Source organism: Perna viridis, chromosome 5 (genome assembly GCF_037379345.1).
Source record: "Perna viridis isolate PV_CMFRI_1.1 ecotype Kerala chromosome 5, ASM3737934v1, whole genome shotgun sequence".
Classification (NCBI taxonomy): Eukaryota; Metazoa; Mollusca; class Bivalvia; order Mytilida; family Mytilidae; genus Perna; species Perna viridis.
In genome coordinates, this window is record NC_142449.1 from 37,097,339 (window position 1) to 37,122,946 (window position 25,608).

The 25,608-nt window shown below is 32.3% G+C and overlaps 1 protein-coding gene and 1 pseudogene across 5 annotated transcripts in view; one reads left to right on the top strand and one right to left on the bottom strand.

Annotated features, from left to right (window-relative positions):
- Positions 1 to 1,878: 1,878 nt before the first annotated feature.
- LOC148617311 (casein kinase I pseudogene) lies at positions 1,879 to 6,129 on the bottom strand (annotated as a pseudogene). Its single transcript, XR_015922474.1, has one exon. The product of XR_015922474.1 is annotated as a casein kinase I pseudogene (transcript).
- A 151-nt stretch (positions 6,130 to 6,280) lies between these two features.
- LOC148617312 (lysophosphatidylcholine acyltransferase 2-like) overlaps positions 6,281 to 25,608 on the top strand; it is a 35,606-nt gene continuing 16,278 nt past the window's right edge. For 2 of the 4 annotated variants that reach the window (XM_088584928.1, XM_088584929.1), the window contains exons 1-7: positions 6,281 to 9,504; positions 13,242 to 13,384; positions 15,855 to 16,075; positions 21,382 to 21,555; positions 22,686 to 22,744; positions 23,845 to 23,879; positions 24,632 to 24,686. In XM_088584928.1, coding sequence (XP_088441054.1) covers positions 9,400 to 9,504; positions 13,242 to 13,384; positions 15,855 to 16,075; positions 21,382 to 21,555; positions 22,686 to 22,744; positions 23,845 to 23,879; positions 24,632 to 24,686 — 792 coding nt within the window. In that variant the 5' untranslated portion in view covers positions 6,281 to 9,399. Of the gene's footprint in view, positions 9,505 to 13,241; positions 13,385 to 13,928; positions 14,144 to 14,606; positions 15,345 to 15,854; positions 16,076 to 21,381; positions 21,556 to 22,685; positions 22,745 to 23,844; positions 23,880 to 24,631; positions 24,687 to 25,608 lie in introns of those variants that run through there. The other 2 variants (XM_088584930.1, XM_088584931.1) reach the window with 2 other exon arrangements.

A 25,608-nucleotide genomic window follows, 5' to 3' on the forward strand; every position in this document is an offset into this window, starting at 1 on the left:
AACAAATATACAAACAAAATACATTGACATCTGAATCATAAAATTTGTACCAACAACTTTTTCTATCAATTCTAATGAGAACACTTGTTTTCCCTTTTTGAGTCCCTTATTTTTATGGTAAAAGCAAAAGCCTCCAAAAACTCCTATACAGCCCTCCACCATGTCTCTAGGAAAAATGTCTCAAAATTTCAAAAAGATCAGATAACTTCGGCATCGTCCTTTTGCACTAATGGGATAAAAAATTGTAGTTAAATTGCGCCAAATACAAACAAGGAAAGTAAACTATCAAAAAGGTAAAAATCTAATGTAAAATGATCATGAAATAAAAAAATGAGTTGGAAATTAATAAATTAAAGATCCAGAATAAAAACCAACCATAAATTATTAATTATAATTATTTTTATTTTATTATTCTTGAAAAAGATCTGAATTTTGTTATCCGAACCTTACCAGACAGATCTGGATTAGTCTGGTAAGTATTAGTCAATAATACTGTATTAAAATAATTTTTTTTTAAAAATGAACATTAACTCTGCCAGGGAAACCTGCCCGTCTCAAGCCTGGGAAAGGAGGAGAGTCAACATTTACACTATTTTACTAAAATAAATGTCTTGCCTTTTTATAATAATACTTGCCAAAGAGATGAACAACCAATTATAAATTTTTAAATGGTGAATACAATAACCACACCACACATCTCATGCAACACTAAAACAATATCAAAATAAATTTACTTGTATTCTGGTGCAAAAGGATCATTAATTTATTGGCGCACTTTAACTATGAAAATCAAAAAGTGAACTGGCACAAAAGGAAAACACTCGATAACTTTTACTCAGTTTATCATAAATAAACAAAAGTAAATGGAAGACAATGACAAGGTCATACCATTACGACCTATAAAATTCTTTGTAGTCCTATATAAATTCATCCAAGTTTCATGGACATTGTTGCAAGTGTTTTTGAAAAAAAAAAACCAAAAAAAACAGAAAATGACTCTTTGCTTGAATGAAGTCTGGACTGGAAAATACCCTTTTTTTTTGGCTGAACATTAAACTCACATCTATATAAAATAACATGTTTTGTATGACAGAGCAAATTACAACCACGGTGGTCAAACCCTGAACAAATGGGGCTCGACACAACTTAAATTTTTTATGGTTTTTAAGTATCTGACATAGAATAAGAATTTGACTGGAATTTTAGTGGCCCCTTATTCATAGTTCTAGCCTCAACACCAATAATAAATTCCAGTCTTTCGTTGGAGGTAAGGCACCTTGTGGTCCATTCACTTAGGTCAGGTTATTGTTAAGAAATGGACAAAATGTATGTTTTTGGCCCCATATTCTGAAGTGGTACAAGTCACAACCCCTTAAATCAATCCAAGTTTTCCTTTTGTGGTATAACACCTTGTATGATTTCAAAGAGATCCATTCATTTAAAATTGAATTATTGTCGGTAAATAGTAAACATGCTTGTTGTCCCTTATTCCTAAGCGGTTAAGTTAAAACCCTAAAATCAACCCCAGTCTTCCTTTTGTAGTGTAATTCCATAAAGATCCAACACTTTTACTCAAGTCATTCTCCAGAACCAAATAGTCTATGGACTTTTTTATTAGGTATTTCAAGAGGCAAGTTTCACGTCTCCATGCAGAAATAGTCTATGACCACTTGACACAATCAATACCTGTCCCTTCACTACATGTCTGATAATTTGTAAGGTGTTGTGTGTATACATTGCCTTACTGCACTCCAATGGATCTTTGTAAGGTATTGTGTGTATACAATCCCTCAATGCACTCCAATGGACTTTTGTAAGGTATTGTGTGCATACATTGCCTCATTGCACTCAAATGGACCTTTGTTATAAGTACTGAAATAACAATTTTCAAACATTTATTAAAACTTCAGATTTCAGATTCATACATGTCAATAATTTACACAATACATATAACAACTAAGGATATGAGGTACACAAGGACCCTTCTTCTGTTAAAATTCATTCACACATTTCATTCTTCCACATTTCTACACAATTTCACATAACCATAATTAACTACAAAGATACCTAAATTATCAACAGAAATGAATTTCCACTACATCATTCTAATAAGAGGTGTGAAATCAAGCATGTAGAATTTCCTTTGACATGAAGGCAGCCTGTATCAAAATTCAAGTTCAGAAATTATATGTACATGTTTTAGACTTCTTGAATAATATTTGCTTTTCCATGTCTGTAGATGATTTGTTTGTACATAAATGATAAACGAATCTGCATATTAATAGTGGGCATTCTCAAACTATGATGTAAGATATTGGAAAGAAAATCTTACAGTTACTATCAGTAAAGCAATAGTTGGGGGGGGGGGGGGAGTTGACTTCAAAAATATAAATGAACATGATTTGCAAAATATGATTGCCAATAAAATCTTCCTTTTTTTTCCTTCAAATTTTCTGACAAACATTTTCTAGTCTCTGTACAGGAGTACATGCTATGACACTTGAAAAATGTTATTTCATATTATTAGATTTTATCTTTTCACTATGCTACAGAATTAAATGTTAGCATGAAAAATTTAACACAAAAAAAGATGTGCCTAGAAAAACTGGAAATATCATCTGGTGGTCTCAAAATGAGCAACATTACAGCTCATCATAGATAAACAATGCAGAATGACATTTTCAGCAAAATCAGAAATTCATGGACTTGGTACCCCTACAGGTCTCAGTTCTATCAAACAGCACTAAGGATAGTAATTTTTGATAAAGACGTAATCACTGCAACCTCATGGGTAATATTTTCATAGAAAAATTGTTAAACCAAGTACATTTTAGGTCTATTTTTCTTTGACAACAAAATGCTGTGAATTTATATATCTGCATTATATAATTAGTAATTACCAGTATTTATTTAGTCAAACCACACTTACATTTTTGAACTACATGTCTTAAGTGTTTTAGGAAATACTTTAAAATAATGTATAAACTATATTAAAATAAACATGTCCAATGTACCTTTTTAATAGATGAGAATGCTTTAAGCAAATATACAGCTTACACAAACAACTTCAATTGAAAATGGATCAAAACAAGGACCAACGTGTCATATTTACATGGTACGTGAAATTTCAACACAAATCATAAGTTTCTATGACTACATAATTAACTTAACAAGTATAGCTTTCCATTAGGCCCCAAATTATACCAAACATTTTTCCTAAATTTTCTTTTTGAGTATCAGAAATGTTTAAACATTTCACTAAATTCTAGACTAAAACAACAAAATATTAAAACCATATTTTTGCAAAGTTAAGGTCCATAACCCTGCAGACCCAAAAACAAATACCATTTGAGTAACAAGTGATGGTACATTTGTATTTGTTCCGTCTTTTCTTCCTCAAAAAGTTTTCAAATCAACTAATACCATGATTGATTGAATTGCAGAACATGTATATTTTGTTTTCTTCCTCAAGATAGTTGAATGATCTCAATACATAAACATGTACATGGGTAAAACATACAAATGTCTTACAATCAGAACATAAATTTTTGTGATTATTTTTTAAAAGTTTTCCAATCTTTCATACCATAAACAAGAAAATGAACCTGCGTCATTTTCTTGGAAACAGAAAAAATACATCATTTCAAAGGTTTCCCCCTTTCATTTCTTTAACCAACTATTGTATGAAAAAAAAGAGACATATTGCAAGAGTTAAAATTGCCATAAAATTTGATAGCTCATATGCACAACAAAATGAACAAGGTAAATGAGCAGATAAAAAACAGTTTATAATATAAAATGAATAGACGTAATACCAGTTCTACTGTTAAACAATTTCCTAAAGCTAAAGTAAAATTTTACAGTAAAATTTGTGGTTATTTTAACAAACTACATAGTGTAATCTAAAAGTATACTTTATTTATAAATACAGAAACTATAGTTAAGTCTTGTAACAATGTAGTTCACAACTCTGTAAGGACACCCCTTGATCACATAAAAATAAAATCAGAACAAAAAAGAGTGAGTTTTTAACACGAAATAAATGCCAACCAAATTCTGAAAATTGAAAACAAACATTTCAGTTTGTGCTGGCAGAAAACAAATACTAAGTGGCAGATTGAAATAGCAGTGGTAAGCACATGAAAAAATTTCCACATTTTCTTTACTTAATTATGTTATCAATGAAACAAAGTTTCCATAAATGACCTGTGCAGTCTTAAATAAAACCTCTGAAATGCTATATCATGTAACCAAATTATGCCTGTTTAGATTTGAAGCACCACTACAGTTCTGTAGTAAGTAGCCTTCCCCTAATCACACAAAAAGGCTATGTATTACTATATTACAAGACTTTTTACCATTTAACCTAACACGTGTTTGCATTTACAAGACACTAATATTTCATACAAAAAAAATTAAATTCACATCAAAATTTTTAAAATGAAATCCCTACATTAGTGTACATGTGCATACAGGTACTTGTCACATTGAAAAGCCAGGTTAAATGTGTATATTTTTAAGTAAATAGACAATAAAGTATCATGTGTAATTATTAATTTATACGACATATGATTTCTACAATGAAATTATCACATTTATAATGTTTCAGAGAGATGTAAGGGAAGTAAATACATGACAGCACACATTTAAAGACTAAAGACACAACTCTACACATGTTCAAAGGACATATTTTTTCACACATGTACAAGAAAAGATTAATCATCATCATAAATGATGCTGTACAGCACTAACTCTTTGGCATGCACCTTGATTCACTCATTCTGATAATCTTCCCTTCATTTATCACAGCAAGAATAAAAAATGAGCCATACTGCATTATGCACAAGTCCTGATGTTACCATATTGAGTTCTAAAACTAATGTTTCCTTTTTTATCTTTTTATTACTTTAACTAGGTTCAATCCAAATAGAACTCATAATTCTTCTACTTAAAGATTCAATTGAAAGTAGTTTGTCATTAAAATTCATCAAATTACCATGTTTTTTCACACTAACGACCAGCAGTAGCAGCTGCAGTGGCTGTTGACTGAGCTACTTGTGCTGCCTTCTGTTTCAACATTGTCCAATCAAATGTATAGTCATACTGATAGTTCAGGGTGCGGAATAGAATGCGGAAAAGTTGACGTAGGTACATGTAGTCTGGGGCCTCTTCAAATCGAAGGCCTCTGCAGTAATTGAGGTACATCGCGAATTCAGCAGGGAAACCTTTACAAAGAACTTCCACAGGGGTAGACATCTTCTTTTCACTGATTTTCTCATATTTTTGCTTTTTTGTGTTTGCTTTCAGTCCTTGCCAAGGAAGACTGCCTCTGTTGAAGTACATCAAGACATATCCAAGTGATTCCATGTCATCACGGCGACTTTGTTCTATTCCTAAATGAGCATTGATGCTAGCATATCTGGCAGTGCCAGTGAGATTTTTGTCTTCCCTGTACGCAATGTGGGTTCTTGTGCGGCTATCACGATACTTTTTAGCAAGTCCAAAGTCAATAAGAAAAACTTTGTTGCAATGACGACCAATACCCATCAAGAAATTGTCAGGTTTAATGTCTCTGTGGATGAAGTTTTTGTTGTGGACATATTCTATGCGACCAATCATTTGGTCTGCAAGCATCAGGACTGTTTTCATGGTGAATCTACGTGAGCAGAAGTTGAACAGATCTTCCAAACTTGGCCCAAGTAAATCCATAACCAGTATGTTGTACTCTTTCTCCTGTCCATACCAACGTATGTGTGGGATTCCAACTCCCCCTTGTAAGATTTTGTAAAGTTTGCTTTCATAAAGAAGTTGGGGGTGTCTTGCTTTAACTGATTCTAATTTAACGGCGACTTCCTCTCCGTTTGTTATGTTGATACCTAGATAAATATCGCCAAAGCTACCACTGCCAATTTTTCTTACAAGACGGTATTTAGAACCAACAAGGAACTCACTTTTTTGGTTCGATCGATCACCGGCACTCTCCATTTTTGAATGTTAGTATTCAGAGAGCTTATTTTCAAATAGTTGGCTTGAAATTGTGAGTCTTTGTTAGGTTTCTTTCTAGATTTTGGTTGCCATCTTGGGCGGTTGCATCGCAATGAGGAATACCCAGAATTCCATATACCACTTAATGCGCATGATATACCGGAAAAGGTTGGAAATCTTGGCGTAACGTGTATATTTCATTACTTTAAAGAGTTGAAACATATTTATAGTTGTTCGATTCGATTGAAAATTTAACCAACTACGGGGGTTTTTAACGTCCTTGACTACCCTGTCGGGTCTCGCACGGACGGCCCAATTTGGTGGGCTTTTAATAATTTTGCTATTAATTTAAATTGAAAATTTAAACCATATGCACAATTTATAGATTACATTACGTTCTACACATGCACCTTATTAATTCGAGAGCAGATGAAGTTACGGTCCTAAGAAAAAAGGGAGAGGGCCAGGGCAAGAGTTAATACTTGGCCTGTGCATATCGAACGGCCCATAGAAAAAAATATTCCAAGGACCGAATTTTATCTACTCTTATAACTCCATATTTTCAAGATGATCTTTAATGATTAAGATTTTTTCAAAGTTTAAAAAGAAAGACCAACGTACATAAATACGAAATCCTAAATATTTATTGGTTCAAACTAATTTCACAATTACAATAATTGGTTAAGATCACGGGGGTGGGGTAACTTAAGTTCAGTGGGTAGGCACAGATGTGCGGGCCATATCGGTCTACTTTTTATGATTAGTGTCATATGAAAAGGGCAGGAATTTTAGTTGCAGTATACGCATGTGATTGGGGTTAACATTTACAAGTAGGCTGTACATTTACACTTGGTTATTGATTTGACATCAATTAAATCATCCTTAAAGTCATCAAAGTAAATAAAGATTAACACTTGACTGATAAGCAGGAAGGGTTGCACTTAGCTCTGACATGATAATATACTCTTTAGATACAATGCCATATATTCTGATCAGCATCCTTCTGCGATATGTAGATACCGATAAATACCGTGTATATATATAAAATTGTTACATAAATGCATTACACATATATTTGAATGGGTGTAAGTTTTTCATCGTCAGAATATATTAAAGGTGGGGGTAAAATTTTCGTGGCCGCACACCCGTGGTTAAGATCCATACGCGCATAATATAATTTACATAATAAAGGTATATACATACAAATAATTATACAATAGTTGTGCATTTACATGTGTTAATGTTAACCTACAAGGTAGAACCATTGAGATCAATGTACCATTACAAAATATGATATTTATAAGGTAAAAATGGGAATCAACAAAAATTTAAAAAAATAAAAATCATAGACCAGGCACAATAAACTTCTTATTTCATATGAATTTTGAATAAATGAAGATAGGAAATTCAAAACAATTTTTTTTATTCTCAGTATTCATTAATATTCTAATGAAATTTTCCCCACCAAGGTTGATACAATTTATATGCAAGATAGAAGATAACTTGGTGAGGAGTAATTAATTGTCTTACATTATTTTCTGATATTTATTTCAATTATGATTGCAGCTAGCTATACCGAATTCATCTTTATAATTTTAAAAGAGCTGTACAAACTGGCGATCCTAGATAAGAGATCTTTCTGATTTGAGCACAGTTTCGGAGCCAACTAGTTTATCACTTTCGGGATAGCGAAACCAAAAAAAAAAAAAAAAAACACAACAAACAAACAAACAAAACAAAAAACAAAAAAAAAAAACGGGTAAATGAAATGATGCAGAAGCTAATCAAGTAAGCGTGCATCGACCCTTTCATTTAGCAAGCCGCCAAATACAGCAACAACTACATTAAGTAAATGTAATTTGTGGCGATCATGCTTTGCTTAATGATCCTATTAACTCGAGTGCAATTGAAGTTCTACTAATAATGAATTAAGCACCATTTCAAATACAATTTAAAAAGTTTTAAATGCAATGAATCATTCAGAAGAAAATGGCAGTTGTGGATCCAAGAGTAGGGTGTTCTAGGGATCAGTACCTCTTTTTTGGAAAATGGTGTTGATCGCGTGCCAAACTTGAGCGAAATGGATACAGAATAATAACCCGGAACCCCTCAGAACCCCCTATTCAAAATTTCTGGATCCGCTTCGGTGCTTTGTATTTTACTAATTAACTACTTTATATAAACTGTAATTTCAAAGTAGAACTACCGTCTATATGCGAAGTTAGGGTTCACCGTGGCACAGGCTAACATATATACTTTTAATGGGTCATTTGTCAGCCTTAACACCGAGACATATACATGGATGGTGGATGGATAAACCGGGACTCCCGGTCTAAAAAGTTCTGCCTGCACTTACTGGGTTTCAAAGAGCTTCGATATATTACATTTATTAACAAAATACATCTTCTAATTGACACAATATGTTTCGTGTCTAGTTACAAAAAACTCTAGAGACATTTTGAAAAGATAATTATTTTGATGAAGGGGTCAAAATAAATTTTTCTATAATGGTTAAGGGGTGTGTTAATATTATATTGTTACAGCTATAGCTGTGAATGTTTTTCCAACCCGGGTATATCCCCATTTGATGGTACTGGATACGCTCATACTAAAATGTAACCTCAACGGAAAGATTGGGGATGAGACTAGTGTGAAAATTTCATCAAAATTCCAGTCAGCTGTTTTTAGAGAAGTAGCGGATAGGAAGATAGTACGACCAAGTTGGTGGTCCAGGAAGGCCAAATTCATTATGAAGAGGTGCACAATTATGTTATGCGATAGTTTTATCAAAGTCTATTCATAGGGTTTCAGAAAGTTGCGGATTGGAGGTGGGGATCGACATACGAACATCCAGAAAAACACGGACCGTTAGGACAAGTTGGGACAAATTTGATATGTGACAAAATGACCACTGTAGTGATTACTACGCATGACAAGATAAATGTTGATGTAAAGTGTAAATTTGTAGAAATATGCCTTTTTGAGTAAAAGATATGCATATTAATTAATAAGTTGTTTGAATATTGTTATTGTCAGTTTAAAAATAAACAGTTAAAACTAAAATTGCATTCATACTTAATCAAGGCAGCAATAAAGACTGTTAAACTGTTTATAAATTCAGATAGTTTTTTTTTTAATACTTAAGTACGAAGTATTACTATTCTCCGTGAAATGAGGCATTATTGCAGTGACGGTAAGAAGTTATCAATGAATTTCGTTATAGATAGGAAATGAAATTTGGATTCTAACTACGCTTTCTATTAATCCGCACAGTTTAGAATATTAATTACAGCAAAATGAAATGCACACTCTACCATTGTTATTTTCTTAACAATGATTGACAGTTGAACGACTAATTCATTTTGGAGAAATATCAACAAATTGCAGCCTTAACTATATCAGAAAGGCAGTACAATGAAGCGACAAATTAATATACCACGTCAGCAATCACTTGTTACTCCAGAAGTTTTGAATCCATTTGTGCATAAGATTCACATCAATTTTCTTAGAAAAATACAGGTAAGCGACGTGCATTGTTTCCTATTGAAATTATACAGTCGTTTTTTAGTCAATAAACGAACTTCTACATGAGGCAGGAATGTAATTGAATAACAGCAGACAGTTACAGTTAACGGGGTAGATATTACAAATAAATTTTGCATTGAAATATTTTTATTAAAATGATTGAAGCTCATCAACTTCAACTATGAAGTGAAATTAAAAATAAAACAATGCAATAAAATCCCTATCAACTGTGTTCTGTTCAGGTCCTGTATTTTTCATTTTTTAAAAAGATTGGCATGATCCACTTGTGGTGACTTGGGATACTTCAGTTGGACTCATTTTCGAACGGACCATAAAACTGTCAGCATGATAACCATTACTTATTTGGACATTTAAAACAGATAATTTAATCCTCCTTTGACAACTTAACCAGTTTAAAGGTGTCATCCTAGCATTAGAGTGCTTTAAACAAACAGCATTTTCCTATATTAACAAATCAGTCAGCCTTGACGTATTCATTTTGCTGTAAAATTCTTGAAATGCACATGAGGACTTTTTTTTACAAGAAAACACAAGCAATCTAGTGGGTTTTATATTTAGCAACATTATCAGATTATGCAACATAATAGCAACAAAGGAGAAGAAACAATTTAAATTGCTTGAAATTGTGTCCAATCGTCATTTCGTTCAGTTAGGCTAATAGCACTTGTTCAAGACATTAATACATTTTGAAATAAAAAATCACCAAAAGAAAATTTAAAAAAAAAATTTCTTTCAAACAACTAAGAGAAGTTGATTATTTAATAAAAGAAAATACTACTACTGTAATGCTGATAAAGCAAGAGGTCAGGCTTGGGTCTCAAATTGAGGATTTCCTCAACTGATATTTTGACCAATCATATTGCTTGATATTGGATATTGGAGGAAAAACTCGAAGATTTGAAGATTGATTGATTGATTGATTGTTGGGGTTTAATGCCCGAGCAGCAATATTTCAGCTATATTCAGGCGATGAACATGAAATGGATGATAAAATGAAAATGAATGATTAGGAAATCTCCACACACAGATTGTTCTACATCACATTCATGCAATCCAACCAGTAGTTTCGGGGGAGAAGATTCAATCTACCCTGCTAATCATTTTTACTCACTCCAGATTTGAGCTTAAACCAAAATTTTAAAGCTTAAATTTTCTTTAGGTCGCTTTGTATGATTCTCCAGCACTCTGATCCATATAGTAAAACTGATTTCACATTACTGTTGAAGAGTTTGATCTTAGTTTTCGACGACTATAAGTTGGATCTCCAGATAGGACGCAGGATGGGAAATGCTGTCCGTGCTTTCCCTAGTGTAGCTTTGATGTCCTTTTGGGCAGTGTTGTCAGTGCTGATCAAGCTTCTTAAGTAGGTAAATTCTTCTACAAACTCTATCGGGGTATTTCCGATATTGATCTTTGATGAAGAGTTAGCTTTGATTTTCATTGCTTTTGTTTTCGTAGTACTGATGTTAAGGCCTGTTTGGCGGGAAAATTTGTTTAGATTGTCTGATTTTTCTTGCATATTCTTAAAGTTTGTGGAGAGAATGGCTAGGTCATCAGGGAAATTGAGGTCTTCAAGATGTGACATCAGGTCCCATTGTATCCCTCTCGGTCTGTCTGATGTTCTTCTCATTACCCAGTCAATGGTCAAGAGAAAGAGAATAGGTGAGATGATGCAACCCTGTCTTACTCCCGACTGGACCTGGAACCAATCAGATGTGCTGTTATTTAGGATGACACTGCACTCATAAAAAATGGTCCGAAGCGCATCAAATCTGCTGATACATTTGTTTTTCAGAATTAAATAAGGAAAAGGAACATTATAAAAAAAAGATTAATCAAAACCTGAAGAAAAGCATATATTCTTCAAGGGTTTTATTAAAACACCATTACAAAAACAGACCATTACCAAATTGAAACATGACAAAATAAAAAAAAATATATGTACATTGTATGTGTGTTCTAATGACATTTATAACTTACCGTACAAATAGTACTCCAGCATTTACAAGGTAATTAAACAATAAAGAGTAAAGGTTAATACTAACAGGGAAGTCTTCCAGGGTTAACACTTGTTCAAGGCATTAAAATGGTCATTTTGAAATGAAAAAAAACACCAATTTTGAAACTAAAATAAAATAAAATAGAAAATAAAACTATTTCCTTCCAACATTTTAGAGAAATTAATTAGGTATTTGAAGAACATAATACTACTGTAATGGAGATAAAGTGTAAGATCAGATTATCAAACATAGGTGAGCATGCACCAATTTTGTATTGTTTTGGTTATTTTTTGTTGTGGGTGTCTGTTTTCCATGTTTGGTATATGTCCCTGGATTACATTCTTTTAATGTTCCCTTGATGACTCCTCTAACAGCTGTAAATCCTTGTTCAAAGTAATAAAAAGTGAGCAACCATAACACATAAATATATTGGTTCAATTCTGCTATGGTCCAATTTCGTCATGGTCTGATTTATCAGATTTTACCTGCTATAGCCCCACTAGACAGTTACCACCCAAAACTCACAGTCTGTGTACAGTACATGTACTTGTACAATGTACTTATAATATTTCATATTCATATGCTGTACATTTACCTTGTGCAGTGTATCCTGTAATGCACATGTTTTGCATTTTAAAATTGACAGACAAACCTTCTTGCACATGGGAGACCCTAGCCTTTTTCATAAAAAAATGCATTGATTTTGTATATGATAGGGACAAAACTTTTTGTAGGTTTAAACTGGTCTGGACCTGGCATGCCAGTTAACTGCTACTAGTCCTTAGTGTGTACATTTGTGTTTGTTTGTTTGTTGGGGTTTAACGTCTGAGCAGCAATATTTCAGCTATATTCAGACGTTGAACATGAAATTGATGATAAAATGAACATGAAATGATGATGAAATGAAAAAGGGATGGGACACAAGGACAATGGGATCGACAAACCTTGATTGCCACTGAAAATAGGGAGAGGTGGGGAAGGTCAGACATTTAACCTCCTGTGGCGGAGCCCTATGGTTCCTTCTCTGGGAGAATACCACAGTAGGGTTCTTTAACGTGTGAGGAACGTGGCATCTTTCCCAACACAGTGCACCACTATGGTTTGGGGTCAGGTTTTCCGTATTATAGCCTTACAACCCCAGCATGTAACACGCCAGGGGTACCCCATTCCACCACCTGGGGCACACATCCCAGTTGCTCTGTGGGCAGAGCGCCCTAGCCCCCGGCTAGGGTTCTGAGCACTATTTAGTCGCCTTTTACGACAAGCTTAGCGCTGCTGCACATTTGTTTAATTTATATTCAGTTTCTTTGTTTCTGTTGTAACAAGGGACTCAGACCTTTTTGAACTGATATTTAGGTGTGTTTTATTTTGTAATATTTTTTCCACAGTGGCCAGATTTCAAAGGGGAGGGTTGTAAGTGACCAGAAAGTGTCAAACTCTTATCTTGTGTCAAATGTCTAATCATAATAATAAAAATCATAGCTGTATCAAGTTGAGGAACTCACTATTTGGTGTGGGGGGGGGCAGAATCAAAAGTGATTTACCATTTTTGTATCACTTTGAATGTTTTTTATTTTGCCACAGAAAGAAAGTTTTTTAAATTGTCCTTTGGTCAATAATACCTCAATATATTGATGCTGTACAACATTTAATGAAATAATACAATTTAAAATAGACAAATAGAATTGTTCTGATGTTTTTGTTTTTCAGATTGTTTTCATGTCTCTGTTTGTGGTACCAATACGACTGCTGATGATTTTTTTGTGTTTAATCATTGCTTGGATGTTAGCAAAGTTGGCATTAGCGTTCAGACACAAAGATGATATGGATAAACCTTTAAAGGGCTGGAGAAAGTTTGTACAGTTACTTAAGAAAAAACTTTTTGTTTTGAAAATGGCCTCTGTAACAATTTAACGATTTCACAGGCTTTTGATCTGTGCGTCCATCATTGTACAGTACCTTTTTCAGAGTGAATGTATTTAAATATTCATAAGCCTTAAATTATTATTATTATGGCTTTAAGGTATACATGTACAAATAGGTGTTCCATGGTCAAGGCTGTTTTATTCCATTATGAATGGCAGAATTGAAAGTGATTCACATGCACCAACTATTTTGATTTACCATATATAAGCTTTACGTCAGCGACTAGTCCAAAAATTCACTTGATTTGATTCAATTTCATTACATTACTTACCAGTATATTTCAATATCTTGTTTCTTCATTTACAAAAGAAAATCCACGCCATGCGAATTATTCACTATATTGGCGAGAAAAATTTTTTTTTTAAATACTGGTAGTAATTTTCTCTTTCTGTAGTACCCTCATTAATTTATTGATTTGTAATTCAAGATAGTTTCACTCCATTACTTACAACTTCATTTATTTAATTCTAGCATGCTACGACCAGTAACTGTCATGTTTTGCCAAGCAGTATTTGTTGTTGGTGGATTTTGGATAACTGCCAAAGGAAAGAAAGCCAGCTGCAAGGAGGGACCTGTCTTAGCCCTAGCTCCACATTCCTCTTTTTTCGATGCCCTAGTGCTTATTTATCTAAATCTGTCGAACATGGTCATAAAATCATCAACTTATAACATTCCACTATTTGGAAGTAAGCACTTTTGTTCTTGTTTTTTTGCTTATGTTTTTGTAGTTTTGTAGTAGGTGCATTAGTTGTTGGTTGCTTTATTTGACAAAAAGAAACATCAATCATCAACTTACACATACATGTAGCTTACAGACATCCAAATGCTCCAATTTCATGTAGCCAAAAACTACATGTGTCGATTTGCTTTGTTGTGGGTCAAAGGGGTTGTTTTTGCTGCTATGCTTCATGTTTTAAGCTTTAAATGATTATAATAAAATGGTTTATAAGTTTACTTATTGCTGCTGCAAATCCCTAGATTTAAACTTTATTAAGTATATAGGTACATGTAAATAAAACTAGTCTGTGATCATTATTTCAGAGACTTTTGAGTCTAGTTCCTTTCCTGTTTTCTATGGTACTTACTATGAACAACTAGGAAGAAGGAATCAGTGGCACTTCATTTTCAACTTGCTTAGTGTACATAAAAATTAATTAGGACCTATGAAGTGGAAAAAGCTGTTTCCATATCTAATCAATGGAATGCAAGGTCCATCCAAATTTCAAGACTGGTTTACAGAAGGAATATCAGTAGATGACGCATTTTGGGTTTCAACCATTTTACTGTAATGTGCATGGAATAAATTGTCAGATGATGTTTTGTTGAGAATTTCGTAGAGTACTGTCCTACAACTTCTTGATATAGTTAATTAAGGAAGAAATTGGTCCTACATATTCCTTTAAAATATCATGGCATAGTGTAAATGAACACTGCCAAGTGGTCCATTTGTAAGGATAATTGTGACTCTTTTTACATGCGTTTCTTTCTAGCGACATCTTTGTTCTATTTTTCCATACTAAGAAACTTCAGTATTCATGTGGGATTTTTCATTTATATATTCAGTAATTGTAAAATGATCATATTTCTTGTGTATGAAACAAAAACTTTACTTTCTTTCTAAAATTTATTCAGATTATACTCTATAACATCATTATAATAATCTAGCCTCATCTTTGTATCCTGTTTTGTCTTTGACCTCCCCCACCCCTATCAAAATTTTGCATGCAAAAATCAGTAGTACATCATTGTCATATATAGAATGTAGCTTAATATGTCTCTCCTTGCAGAATGCTGTGAATGGAATTTATTTTAACTGTTGTCTCTTGAACAAAGGTATTGGTCGTGCATGCACAAGGTCAGGCTAAGTAAAGATAAAGGTTCTAAAAGGTAACTGATGTCACTTTTATTTTTCTCTAAAATATCTTCTTCTTGTCTGATTGTAGTCAGTGGAAAATTATGTCAAGATTATCAAATTTTTGTTTGTTTGTAATGATCACTTGTTTCAAGGCATAGATATTTTGTTACAAGAACCTTCTATAGACTTAGGCTGGCCTCCTCATTTTCATCAACTTTTTATTTTCACCAATTATTTTGATTTTTTATCACATTTTTGAGACATTTCATGAATTCTATAGCACTGATAAGCTGGTAAAACAAGTGCTGCATAGGGATTGATGACTGTCTTATAAACCAAAATTTTTTTGGCAAGGAAAACACAATTTGCTAATACAATACAATGGGTTAATAGACATTTTTTGGCGGTATTTTTTTCTTTATATACTTAACTATTTAAGAAAGTTTATTTACTCATAAACATGCTTTACCAGCCTTGAATTGTCATGCTGCTATTATGCATTTAATAGCATGTGTGCAAATATTTATTCATTATTTAACCAGGAGGATCCAAACACCAATCAGATATACTGGACGAATCATAGCATTCTTTACTGGCTTCTATAATATACAAGTAAAAGGGCAGCCTGCAGAATCTGACGAAGCTCCAGTGACAGTTTGTGCTCCACACTGTTCCTTTATGGATGCTTTTGTTATATTTTACTGTACCATGATCCCATCCAGTGTCTCTAGGAAGGAGAATTCAAAGATTCCAATTTTAGGATGTAGGTAACACTGCCCTGTGTATTAAGAGTGAATACCATTTTGCACCCTACCCCACAAGTAATAACTGTGAATTGTCATTCTAGTTGAAATTGCATCTTCTGTCATGCACCCTTTCAGTCAGGTTCTTCCAGAGGAGATCTAAACACATTCTATTTAAGGCTTTGTCTAAGATTAATAAAATCATTTGAGATTCTGTCTGTCCTTTTGGGGATTCAAATGGTTAAATCATGAGGTTTTTCAATGTTGACCTCATGATTTGTTAGTTGATAATACATTCATGATATCCAAGTAAGTGACGTTTTATGGGATGTAATTAGATCTTCTACACTGAGGAGGGGCAACTTTGAAGTTCAAATTTTAATACTTTTGTATAGAATTTTTATGGTGGCTTGTACTGAATCTAACTGTAATAAAAGTTTGTGATGAAAGATACATTTTTAACTCACCAGCCAAAGGCCATGTGAGCTCTTGCCGTCACTTGGTGTCCATCATCGTTGTCATTAACAATTTTTCAAAACTCTTCTCCTCTGACACTACTCGACCAATTGGAACCAAACTTGGTGTGAATGTTCCTTGGGGTATCCTGCATAAAACTTACATGGGGATTTTTGATCTGTTGAAAAACATGGCATCCATTACTAAAAATAGAACATAAGGGTCTGGCAGCATATATCTCCAAAACCGTTATATGGAGCCAAATTCTTACAATTGCTGAAATGATCTTATTATAAGGCCTACACAAGTGTTCAGGGATAAAAGTTGTCAGATGACTTCTTGTAAGAGTTATTGCCCTTAAAAGGTGAAAAATGATGATAGAAACTTCAATTGCTGAAATGATTCTAATGATAAGTCCTACCAAAGTCTTTTTAAGTCAGAATTGTTGGACAACATCTTGTTAAATTCGTTGTCCTTGAAAGGCAAACTTTAACCAGGTGAGCAATTCAGGCTCTTGTTATATAAAAGAAACAAATTATTGCTGCTTAATAACTACCTTTCGAGAATTTTCGATACTGGTACATTTAACAATCAATATAAACTATAAGCATTAACTTAAAGTCGTGAAATGTATAGTTCATTTTGAGAACTTTTAATACATTTGAAGTGAGTTACTCATCAATGAAGCTAAAGAAAACATGTACAATACTTACTGAGTCTTATTTGTAAATTTTAGATAGTTGCAACTTGATTCAAAAACCCCTGTATACTTTTTTTTTCTTATTTGAAAAACAGTTTTTAACCAGTTCATTTTTAATATGTCTCATTGATGTGATTAAACTTTTTAACAGTGAAACTTGTCTAAACCTAACTTCTGATGAACTGAAAGATTTGTTTGGGTTGGGCAGTGGTTCTTTCAAAATGCACTAAAACAACTGTGAAAGGATATGGGATGATGTCTGGTTTATACCTGGCTTGTTTTCCATTGACTGGTGTGAACTTACTTTCACTTAACTGGTATACGTTTTAGGTTTCGCCATATTTGTCTGTCTGCCTCTCTGTCCGCAACTTTTCTCTAAGCAGCTTGTAGCATTGTTATGAAACTTGGGATGTAATATGGAGATGTGCATACTGTCAGGAATTTAAGTTTGAGCAAAAATTGAAGAAATGATTGCTGATGAATTTAGGAATTTTTCAGAAAAACTTGGTCTCATGCATTGTCAGCAACTCCTCCTCAACTTGCAGGTTTGTTATGAAACTTGGTGATATGTTAAATTACCTTATTGGAATTTGCATATTGTCATTAGTTTATGTTTGGGAAAAACTTGTAGAAATGATGGCTGATAGACTTAGGCATTTTTTAGCAAAACTTGGTCTTATTTGTTGCATCCTGTTCCTCAATGACATGCAGGATTGTGATGAAACTTGATGTTGATAAGTGTTAAATTACCATATTGGGATGTATATATTGTCAGGAATTTATGTTTACAGTAAATTTGCAGTCATATTGTGTTATTGTGTTGTCAACAACAACAAAGATAGTACTGATTTCTGCTTGGAATGGCAGTAAAATTGTGTCAAAAGTGCTTATTCTATCCCCCATAAAATTAAGTCCAAAATGAATTTTGTGTCCACATTGGTCTTCAAATGTAGAGGATATTGCCTAGTCCAGTTAAAGGCAATGTCTAATTCTACTTTCCATTTATCTCAGGGCATGAACAGATAATAGAAACAAATATGGGGTGTAAGTTGAATGAACCATATAATGGAAAACACCCATGTTTTCAGTTTATTCAGAGTTTAGTTTTGACAGATTCCACAGTATTGATCTAGTCTCCATTACCTTTGACTATTTGTATCTTCTGCATGAATCACTTTGCTTGCTATGCTATTACCTCTGCATGACTTATATATGTATGGTATATGGTTATTTTAAGTATCACATCTGACTTACAAGGACATCTATGGTAGTACATGAAGTGTATTTTGCTTCGCATTATATTTGCAGACCTAATTACTGTTTTATGGTTTCCTTTGAGTACTATCCCACTTGTACATATAATACCAATTTTTTTTTATGTGAAGCTTATTTCACAAATGATTTATAATTTATGAAATTTCTGTTGGTGTTGTATTTTCATTTTAAATTAAAGGGCACGATTTCAAGGTATTAACAGAGGTGTTTATGTTAAAAAGGTGAATAGGAAAAGTGCCTCTCCACAAAATACATTTTTTATGTATTGGGTTTTCTCTTATATGTCAGGTTATTTTAAATCATTGTTTTTACATAAGGATTTGACAATTGAAAATAACTGAATTATTTTACATTTATGCTATAAAAGGCTTGCTGAAATTATCAAGTGCTGAAATACCAAAAGTGCCTCTCTGCAGGATTTTGGCTTCTCTCCACAGGATATTTAGTTTTTTTCTGATATATCCGATTCCTTTAAATAATTGTTTATACACAATGATCTGACAATTAAAAAAAAAAGAATTATTTTACATTTATACTGTAAAAGGCTTACTAAAATTATCGAGCGCTGAATTGTAATTTTGTTAAATTAGACCCAATCGAGAATTTATTTTCTTGCAGTGTGTATAAGTGAATTGGAACACATTAGTTGTACTTATATATTTATTACTAATTCATAAATGTAATTTAAAATCATCGTAACCCTTTCGCGATTTGTTGGAATGATAGAAATTTGATAATAAGTTCAGTGACTTATCAGTTATCTCTCCATAGTCTTGCATAATTGATACTTATATGATAAAAAAAAATCAGCTTCAAATGTCATGTCAACTTAATTTTTGTCTGAAATATGTAGTGGCATATCTTAATATTAATTCAAAATTCAAAAGCAAAAACAAATTCAGTAACAACATTTTTTTTCTTTGTCATGATATCAAAATGATTGTTTCTTAAATGTACTTAACTCAAACTTCAGTCAGTAAAAAAAAAACAATAAAGAGCTGTAGTGTAAATTACTTTGATAGATACATTTTAGATATGTTAAAAATACATTTGTATGTATACAATGTTTTAGTTTTGGATGCTTAATGCAGGATATCCTCTTTTTAAGTATCTCTTCAGAATGTCACATTACATAGTAATGTCATGTTTAAAAGCCATAGGATACAATTGATATAAAGTAATAGGATAAAATTGATATAAAGTAATCAGGTTTCCTTCTAGACTAATCTTGATTTCCTGATTGATTTTATTATTTTTTTTTAAAGACAAAGATCATGGTCATTTATTGTTTTATTGATACATCCTGTTCATTTGTACTTTTTTTTAAGTACCAATCCATAAAAAATTCAGATGCAGCTTATGGTAGAAGTGGTTCATGGTATAGAAAAGCCCACCAAACAAATGATGTTTTTTTTTTTTTTCAGTCTACATGTGTTTTGGTTACATATCTATAGTGTTGTCCTTTCTTTATTTAGATCTGTATTTTTGAAAAAAATCAAACTTTCAGCTCCCACTCACTTAAAACAACCAAACCAAGAATGATAACTCTTGCAAAATGCCAATTTTATACACAATCTACATAATTTTTATCTACATAATTTTTATCTCAAAAGAGCAACAACTGAATGTCAAACTAAAACTAGTTCTGTGGTATGTAACTGTTTCTGAATTAGACATAAACAGTGAATTTGATTGGTTTTTGAAATCCTGGAATCGCCTCCTGTCTGATCTTTATAAATCCTGCTACCTTACTGTACGCAGATTTTTTTATTGTTAATTTATGATACACTTCAACTTTGGTTGTCAATTTAAGATAATTTCTGGCACTTGGGCTAATTGCATAATGCATTCTTGTTACAACTTGTCTGCAGTTTTATTTCCATAAAATTTGTTAATGATGCTCTAAGAATAAAAAGTTAAAACACATGACATGTAATTATTAACAAAAGTGATGGCTATTAATATTGGGTTTCCCATGGTTGAAATATCTTTTCACCTTCTCTGTTATTAGTTTAGTAGAAATCACAACACAGCTTTCTGATACATGTGTATTTTGCTTTTTCAAAACCAGGAAGATTATGTTTTAAATTTCCATGCACAAGTTAATACTTATAACTTCAGAACCTTTTATTGGATCATATAATCTTCTTTATGTTTGAATGGTGTTATGTTTGCACTGCTTCACATCTTTCAACGTGCAACTGGTACTTATAATTTACTGGAGTAATATAGTTTACTTCAGGGAATAGATTTTGTCTTCCTTTGATTAAATGACTGTTACCTGATAAACTTCCTTTGGTAGTTTTACTATGTAGTTAACAAGGAGATTTAAACTTTCTATCAATTATGGGTATTTTTTTATCTTAGTTTAAAAGAAAGTTTAAATCTTTTTTGTCAATTGTCCAGTTTCTTACCAAAGGAAGTTTCTCAGGTGATAGTCTTCAAATCTATTCCCAGAAGTTAATTATATTAGTTGTTTCCAGTTTATTCTACATGTATATTGGTTGTAGGTTTTTGTGTATTGTTTGATTAGGATGAATGGGTTAAATTCAAATAATTTAATATACAATAGTACTTAACAGAAGTAACTCTATAAATATACTTTGTACTCATAAACAATTTTAATCCTACCAAGTTCTCTCAAGTATTAAAATTTTGCTTACCAAACTAGGCTACAATATTATTACTTTTCATGACCCATTTTGTACCTAAGTGTACTTACATAACGTAAAAGAAAATCTTCCAAATAATTAATCATTGGATTTTAAAGCATAAATTTGCATGGGGCAAATTATTGCTAAAATAAAAAGATGTTTCTTTATAGTAGCTGTGAAAGTGGTAAACATTTTTACTGTTTCTCTGATTCTTTAAGTTTCACATTTATTCTAACTTCAGCTCTCATTCAATACACACAACCTATGTATGTACAGAGGGAGGATCCAAACTCCAGAAAAACTATTATGAAAGAGATGACCCGGCGAGCCAGAACTATGGGAGAATGGCCACACATTATATTATTTCCTGAGGGCACATGTACTAATAGGACATGTTTGATTGGATTTAAACAAGGTTGGCTTTAAGAATATAAAAAGGAATCAATTGCTTAAAAGATTTGAATGGTGCTCTTTAGATATCTTGACTTGAGGTTGTTAACTTTTTAACTTCAATTGTTTTGAAGGTATATTTTCACCCATATATTAGTTCATCTACCACACTTTTTACTGAATGATACTTGAGAACTTATTGACCGAAGATTTAAAAAAAACTGTTACACAAACTAAGGACCATAAGATACATGTCAATTTTGATAATGGTGTATATTGTAAGTATAATTCAGGAGTTACGGTTCTTTATCACTTTGAAAGTTTGAAATATGGAGTATTTGTGATATCCAAATTATTTTTACCCTGTTTTACAGCTTATTGAAAAAGACCAGTTCCAATTTCAATACAAATTAAGGTAGGCTTGTGAGTAATTTAAATAGCTCTCTAGGTAGAAATCTGCCCTACATTATACCAATGTGTCCTACTTAACTACTTCAGAACTTTTGTGTGATCTTTTGGACACTGCTTTTCAGGTTTTAATAGCTGTTAATTATGACAGTAGCCTACCTGAATTTGTATTGAAATTGGAACTGGTCTATTTCAACTAGCTGTAATGTGATTTGATTTCAGAAGTAACACACTTTCCGATTGGATAAAAAAAAATTGTCCAGTTTCATCTCATGGACAAAAGTTTGTTACGTGACTGTGACTTCTCTTGATGATCTACTTGTTAAATTTTGATACTTAAATTAAATTAAAAGGAATGACTGCTATATTTTTTAGTCCATTCAAAATTTTTATTATTCAAAGCAGTATATTTTCAGATATGCACCACTTCTTCTTAGACAGAAAAAATATAACCGTCATTCCATGTCTTTCAAAAGTTTTACCATTATTAACAATTTGTAAAATACAGGAGGATAGACTACTTAAATGTACATGTTAATATAGCAAAGTATTTAGGCCTTATCATTTCAGTAGTTTAAAACAATCCCAGCTTCACTAAAGCAAATACCCCGGTACTTTTCAACATGTTTTTTTTTCCTGACTTTTATATAGACAGCTTATATTAGACAAACATCATGAATATTGTATACATGTAGTTATGACCATATAAAGACCACAGTTCAGGACTACAATATTTATCCATTATAGGTGCTTTTTATCCTGGTGTTCCTGTGCAGCCAGTTTGCATACGTTATCTGAACAGTTGGGTAAGATCAAAGTTTACTGCAAAACAAAACCTTAAGTACACATGTATTTACCTATCAGGTATTTACAGGTTTCATATTAATGAACAAAAGATGAATTTTTGTTTTATTTTAACTAACATCATATACTACAAGCCCAAGTTTGTTATGATGTTGATAGGGAGTTGATATTTTGCTTTACATGTTTCCAAGTTTCATGTGTTATAAGACTTTTTTCTTTGATTCCTACAGAATATTTGACTGTTTGAAATTTGGCATCCACAACAAAGAATTTTTTATATCACCTGTTTGTATCACATTGTCAATGATGATCCAGCAGTCTTGGAATTAGATGAAACTATCAAATTGTAGAGAGCACATTATAATTTTTTTTGTAATGTTTTTTTAACATTTGTTTTGTCACTCATGATAAAGTTTTTCAACATTTTGTAATTATACTGATTGTTTTTGTTTGATTGGTATTTTTAGCTAATTGTCACTGTTACAAACATTATCAGCAATTTTTGTTATCAAAATGACATCACATTGCCGTTCCCATAACATGAAAGACACCAGTTTTGAAGGTCATGACTGTTGGTATTACCAGTATGACATTTTACCTATCATGATACTGCTAATCAGTAACTGGTTTTATTCTTTATACCACACAATTTGAAAATCATCATTATAGTGCTTCCAGCATCTTTTGGAGGAAGCAGGATAAGCAAGGTTTAAAATGGCACTCAAGCACACATTTTACAGTCAAATTTGAAGGCACACCATACAAGCATTAGCACCTGTTGAGGAAAAATACTTGAGCAGACAGAAAAAGGCAGAACACTTTTAGAACCCTTCAAAAAGGGTAGAGAACACCAAATTACATGATCTATCAGAAAGTAAATAAGCAACTCAGACTCCACTAAAAACTGGGAGCATGGACCAGGTGTGAATTACAAAAACCACAGTGAATATTTCTGATTATGTGGTATGTAGAGGAAGACTAATTAAGATCTTAAGATGCATTTACCTTTTTCATTATAAACTGTGGCACTATAGTGTATGATGATTACTGAAGTTTTCATGTTAAGCTCATACATTATAGCCATGTTTGTTTCCTTTCATAGGATACATACACATGGACATGGGAAGGACCAGGGGCGTGAGTAGTTATCAGATCATTTTTGATAGATGGAGATTGTATCGTTGAACAAAATTACATTTTTACCAATATTTGATAAGTCCATACATTACAATAAACGAAGTGTACACTTGTATTTATCAAGATTAAAGAAAATAAAGTGCTCACACTAACATCTTACCACTAGCTCGATTTGTGTGAATTAAAAAAAAAGTAGGAAATGTTACCACCAATTGTACATACAGTTGATTTAGAATCTGTTCAGTGAAATTTAAATATTACTTTCAAGAGGTATGGCTTTACAATTAAATCAGTGCTAGACATTTTTTCTCAATCTTAGAATTAGTTGATAATTAGTATATATCGTGGTCAGTTATATGTTTTAGTAACTATTAAAATACATTTAAACCTGTCTAAACAAGAGCCATGAAAAATCTAAAAACTATGCCTGAACCAGACACTTATTATTTTGATTTTGATGTATTTTTAACCTTGGTAAACCAAAAACCTGTCTAAAATTAAGCAATATTTAAGTCCAAAAGTGTTTTGGTTCAGGCAGCTTTCACTGTAATGTACCCTTATTCAAGATAGCTACTGTAAATTTTATAATTTTTGGTAAAAAATTATCACAATTTGAACCCTTTACATAAAGTGTTGATGTTACTATTTGTAAAATTTTATGAGACATGTTTCCAAAAAGAAAGATTGATCTTCTCAATATGACTTGATACGTTATATTTTGTTGTAACAAATTAATGACTATATTTTTTCAGTTTTGCTTGTTTCTGGTTGAGTTTGTGTCAATTTCACAACAGAATGGAAATAGAGGTACCTTGCACATTCATAAAAAAAATTTTGATATCTTTTAGTGTGTATAATATGAGGCCGGTGTAACCTGTAGGGAGACAAACGTTGAATATATAGATTTATTTAAAATTCTAATATGATGTCTTCATATCATCAAATTGTATATGTCAGTACAAGCACACTTTTAGCACCTGGGCACTGTCTCTTTTCTTTAGCTGTTGCTTCTAGACAAAACACTCATTTAAAAACATTTACGTGATGATTTAATGGCTGAGAGGTTTTCTAATTGAAATCAATTATATAAATACACACATTTAACACATACAATGACATAAATATACAAATTTATGACAGAAATGCACATCATCAGCATTTTCCGGGCGGCTGTTCTCATTGCCATCTACGAAAATTAGAGGCGATGTAAACACGCATTATTATTGTGGTGGGACCATTAATGCTGTAAATAAATAGCAAAAAAATGTTTTTAATTTCCAACTTCGAGAATTTATACAATTATTCAATAGATGATTTACTTGGATATGTGGTTTATTTCTTAATTAATCCAAATCCCATACAGGGGAGGTTAAACAGAACAGCCATTATTTTTGCTATGCCGAGTGAAATTTTTATCACAAAAATTACCGTATTTGTCATTAGAAAACAAATAATTCCTTCCGGGGGTAGATTTGTACTCATTTAACATGGGTTTGGCATTTATATTTTCTTATTTAACATATTGCTGTCGCTCAGTGTTCAATAGTCAAATATGAATGCTGTACCCATGTTAAAATGAGCACGAATCTACCCCTCCACGAATTATTTCTTAAATCTTCCTGATAATATTTTCCCCTTTTGTCACTTTTTCTTAACTTTTGATGGTTCTTGTCACATCTTGTTGATTCTTGACTTTTCTTGTCACTAATTAGTGATACTGGTAATTACT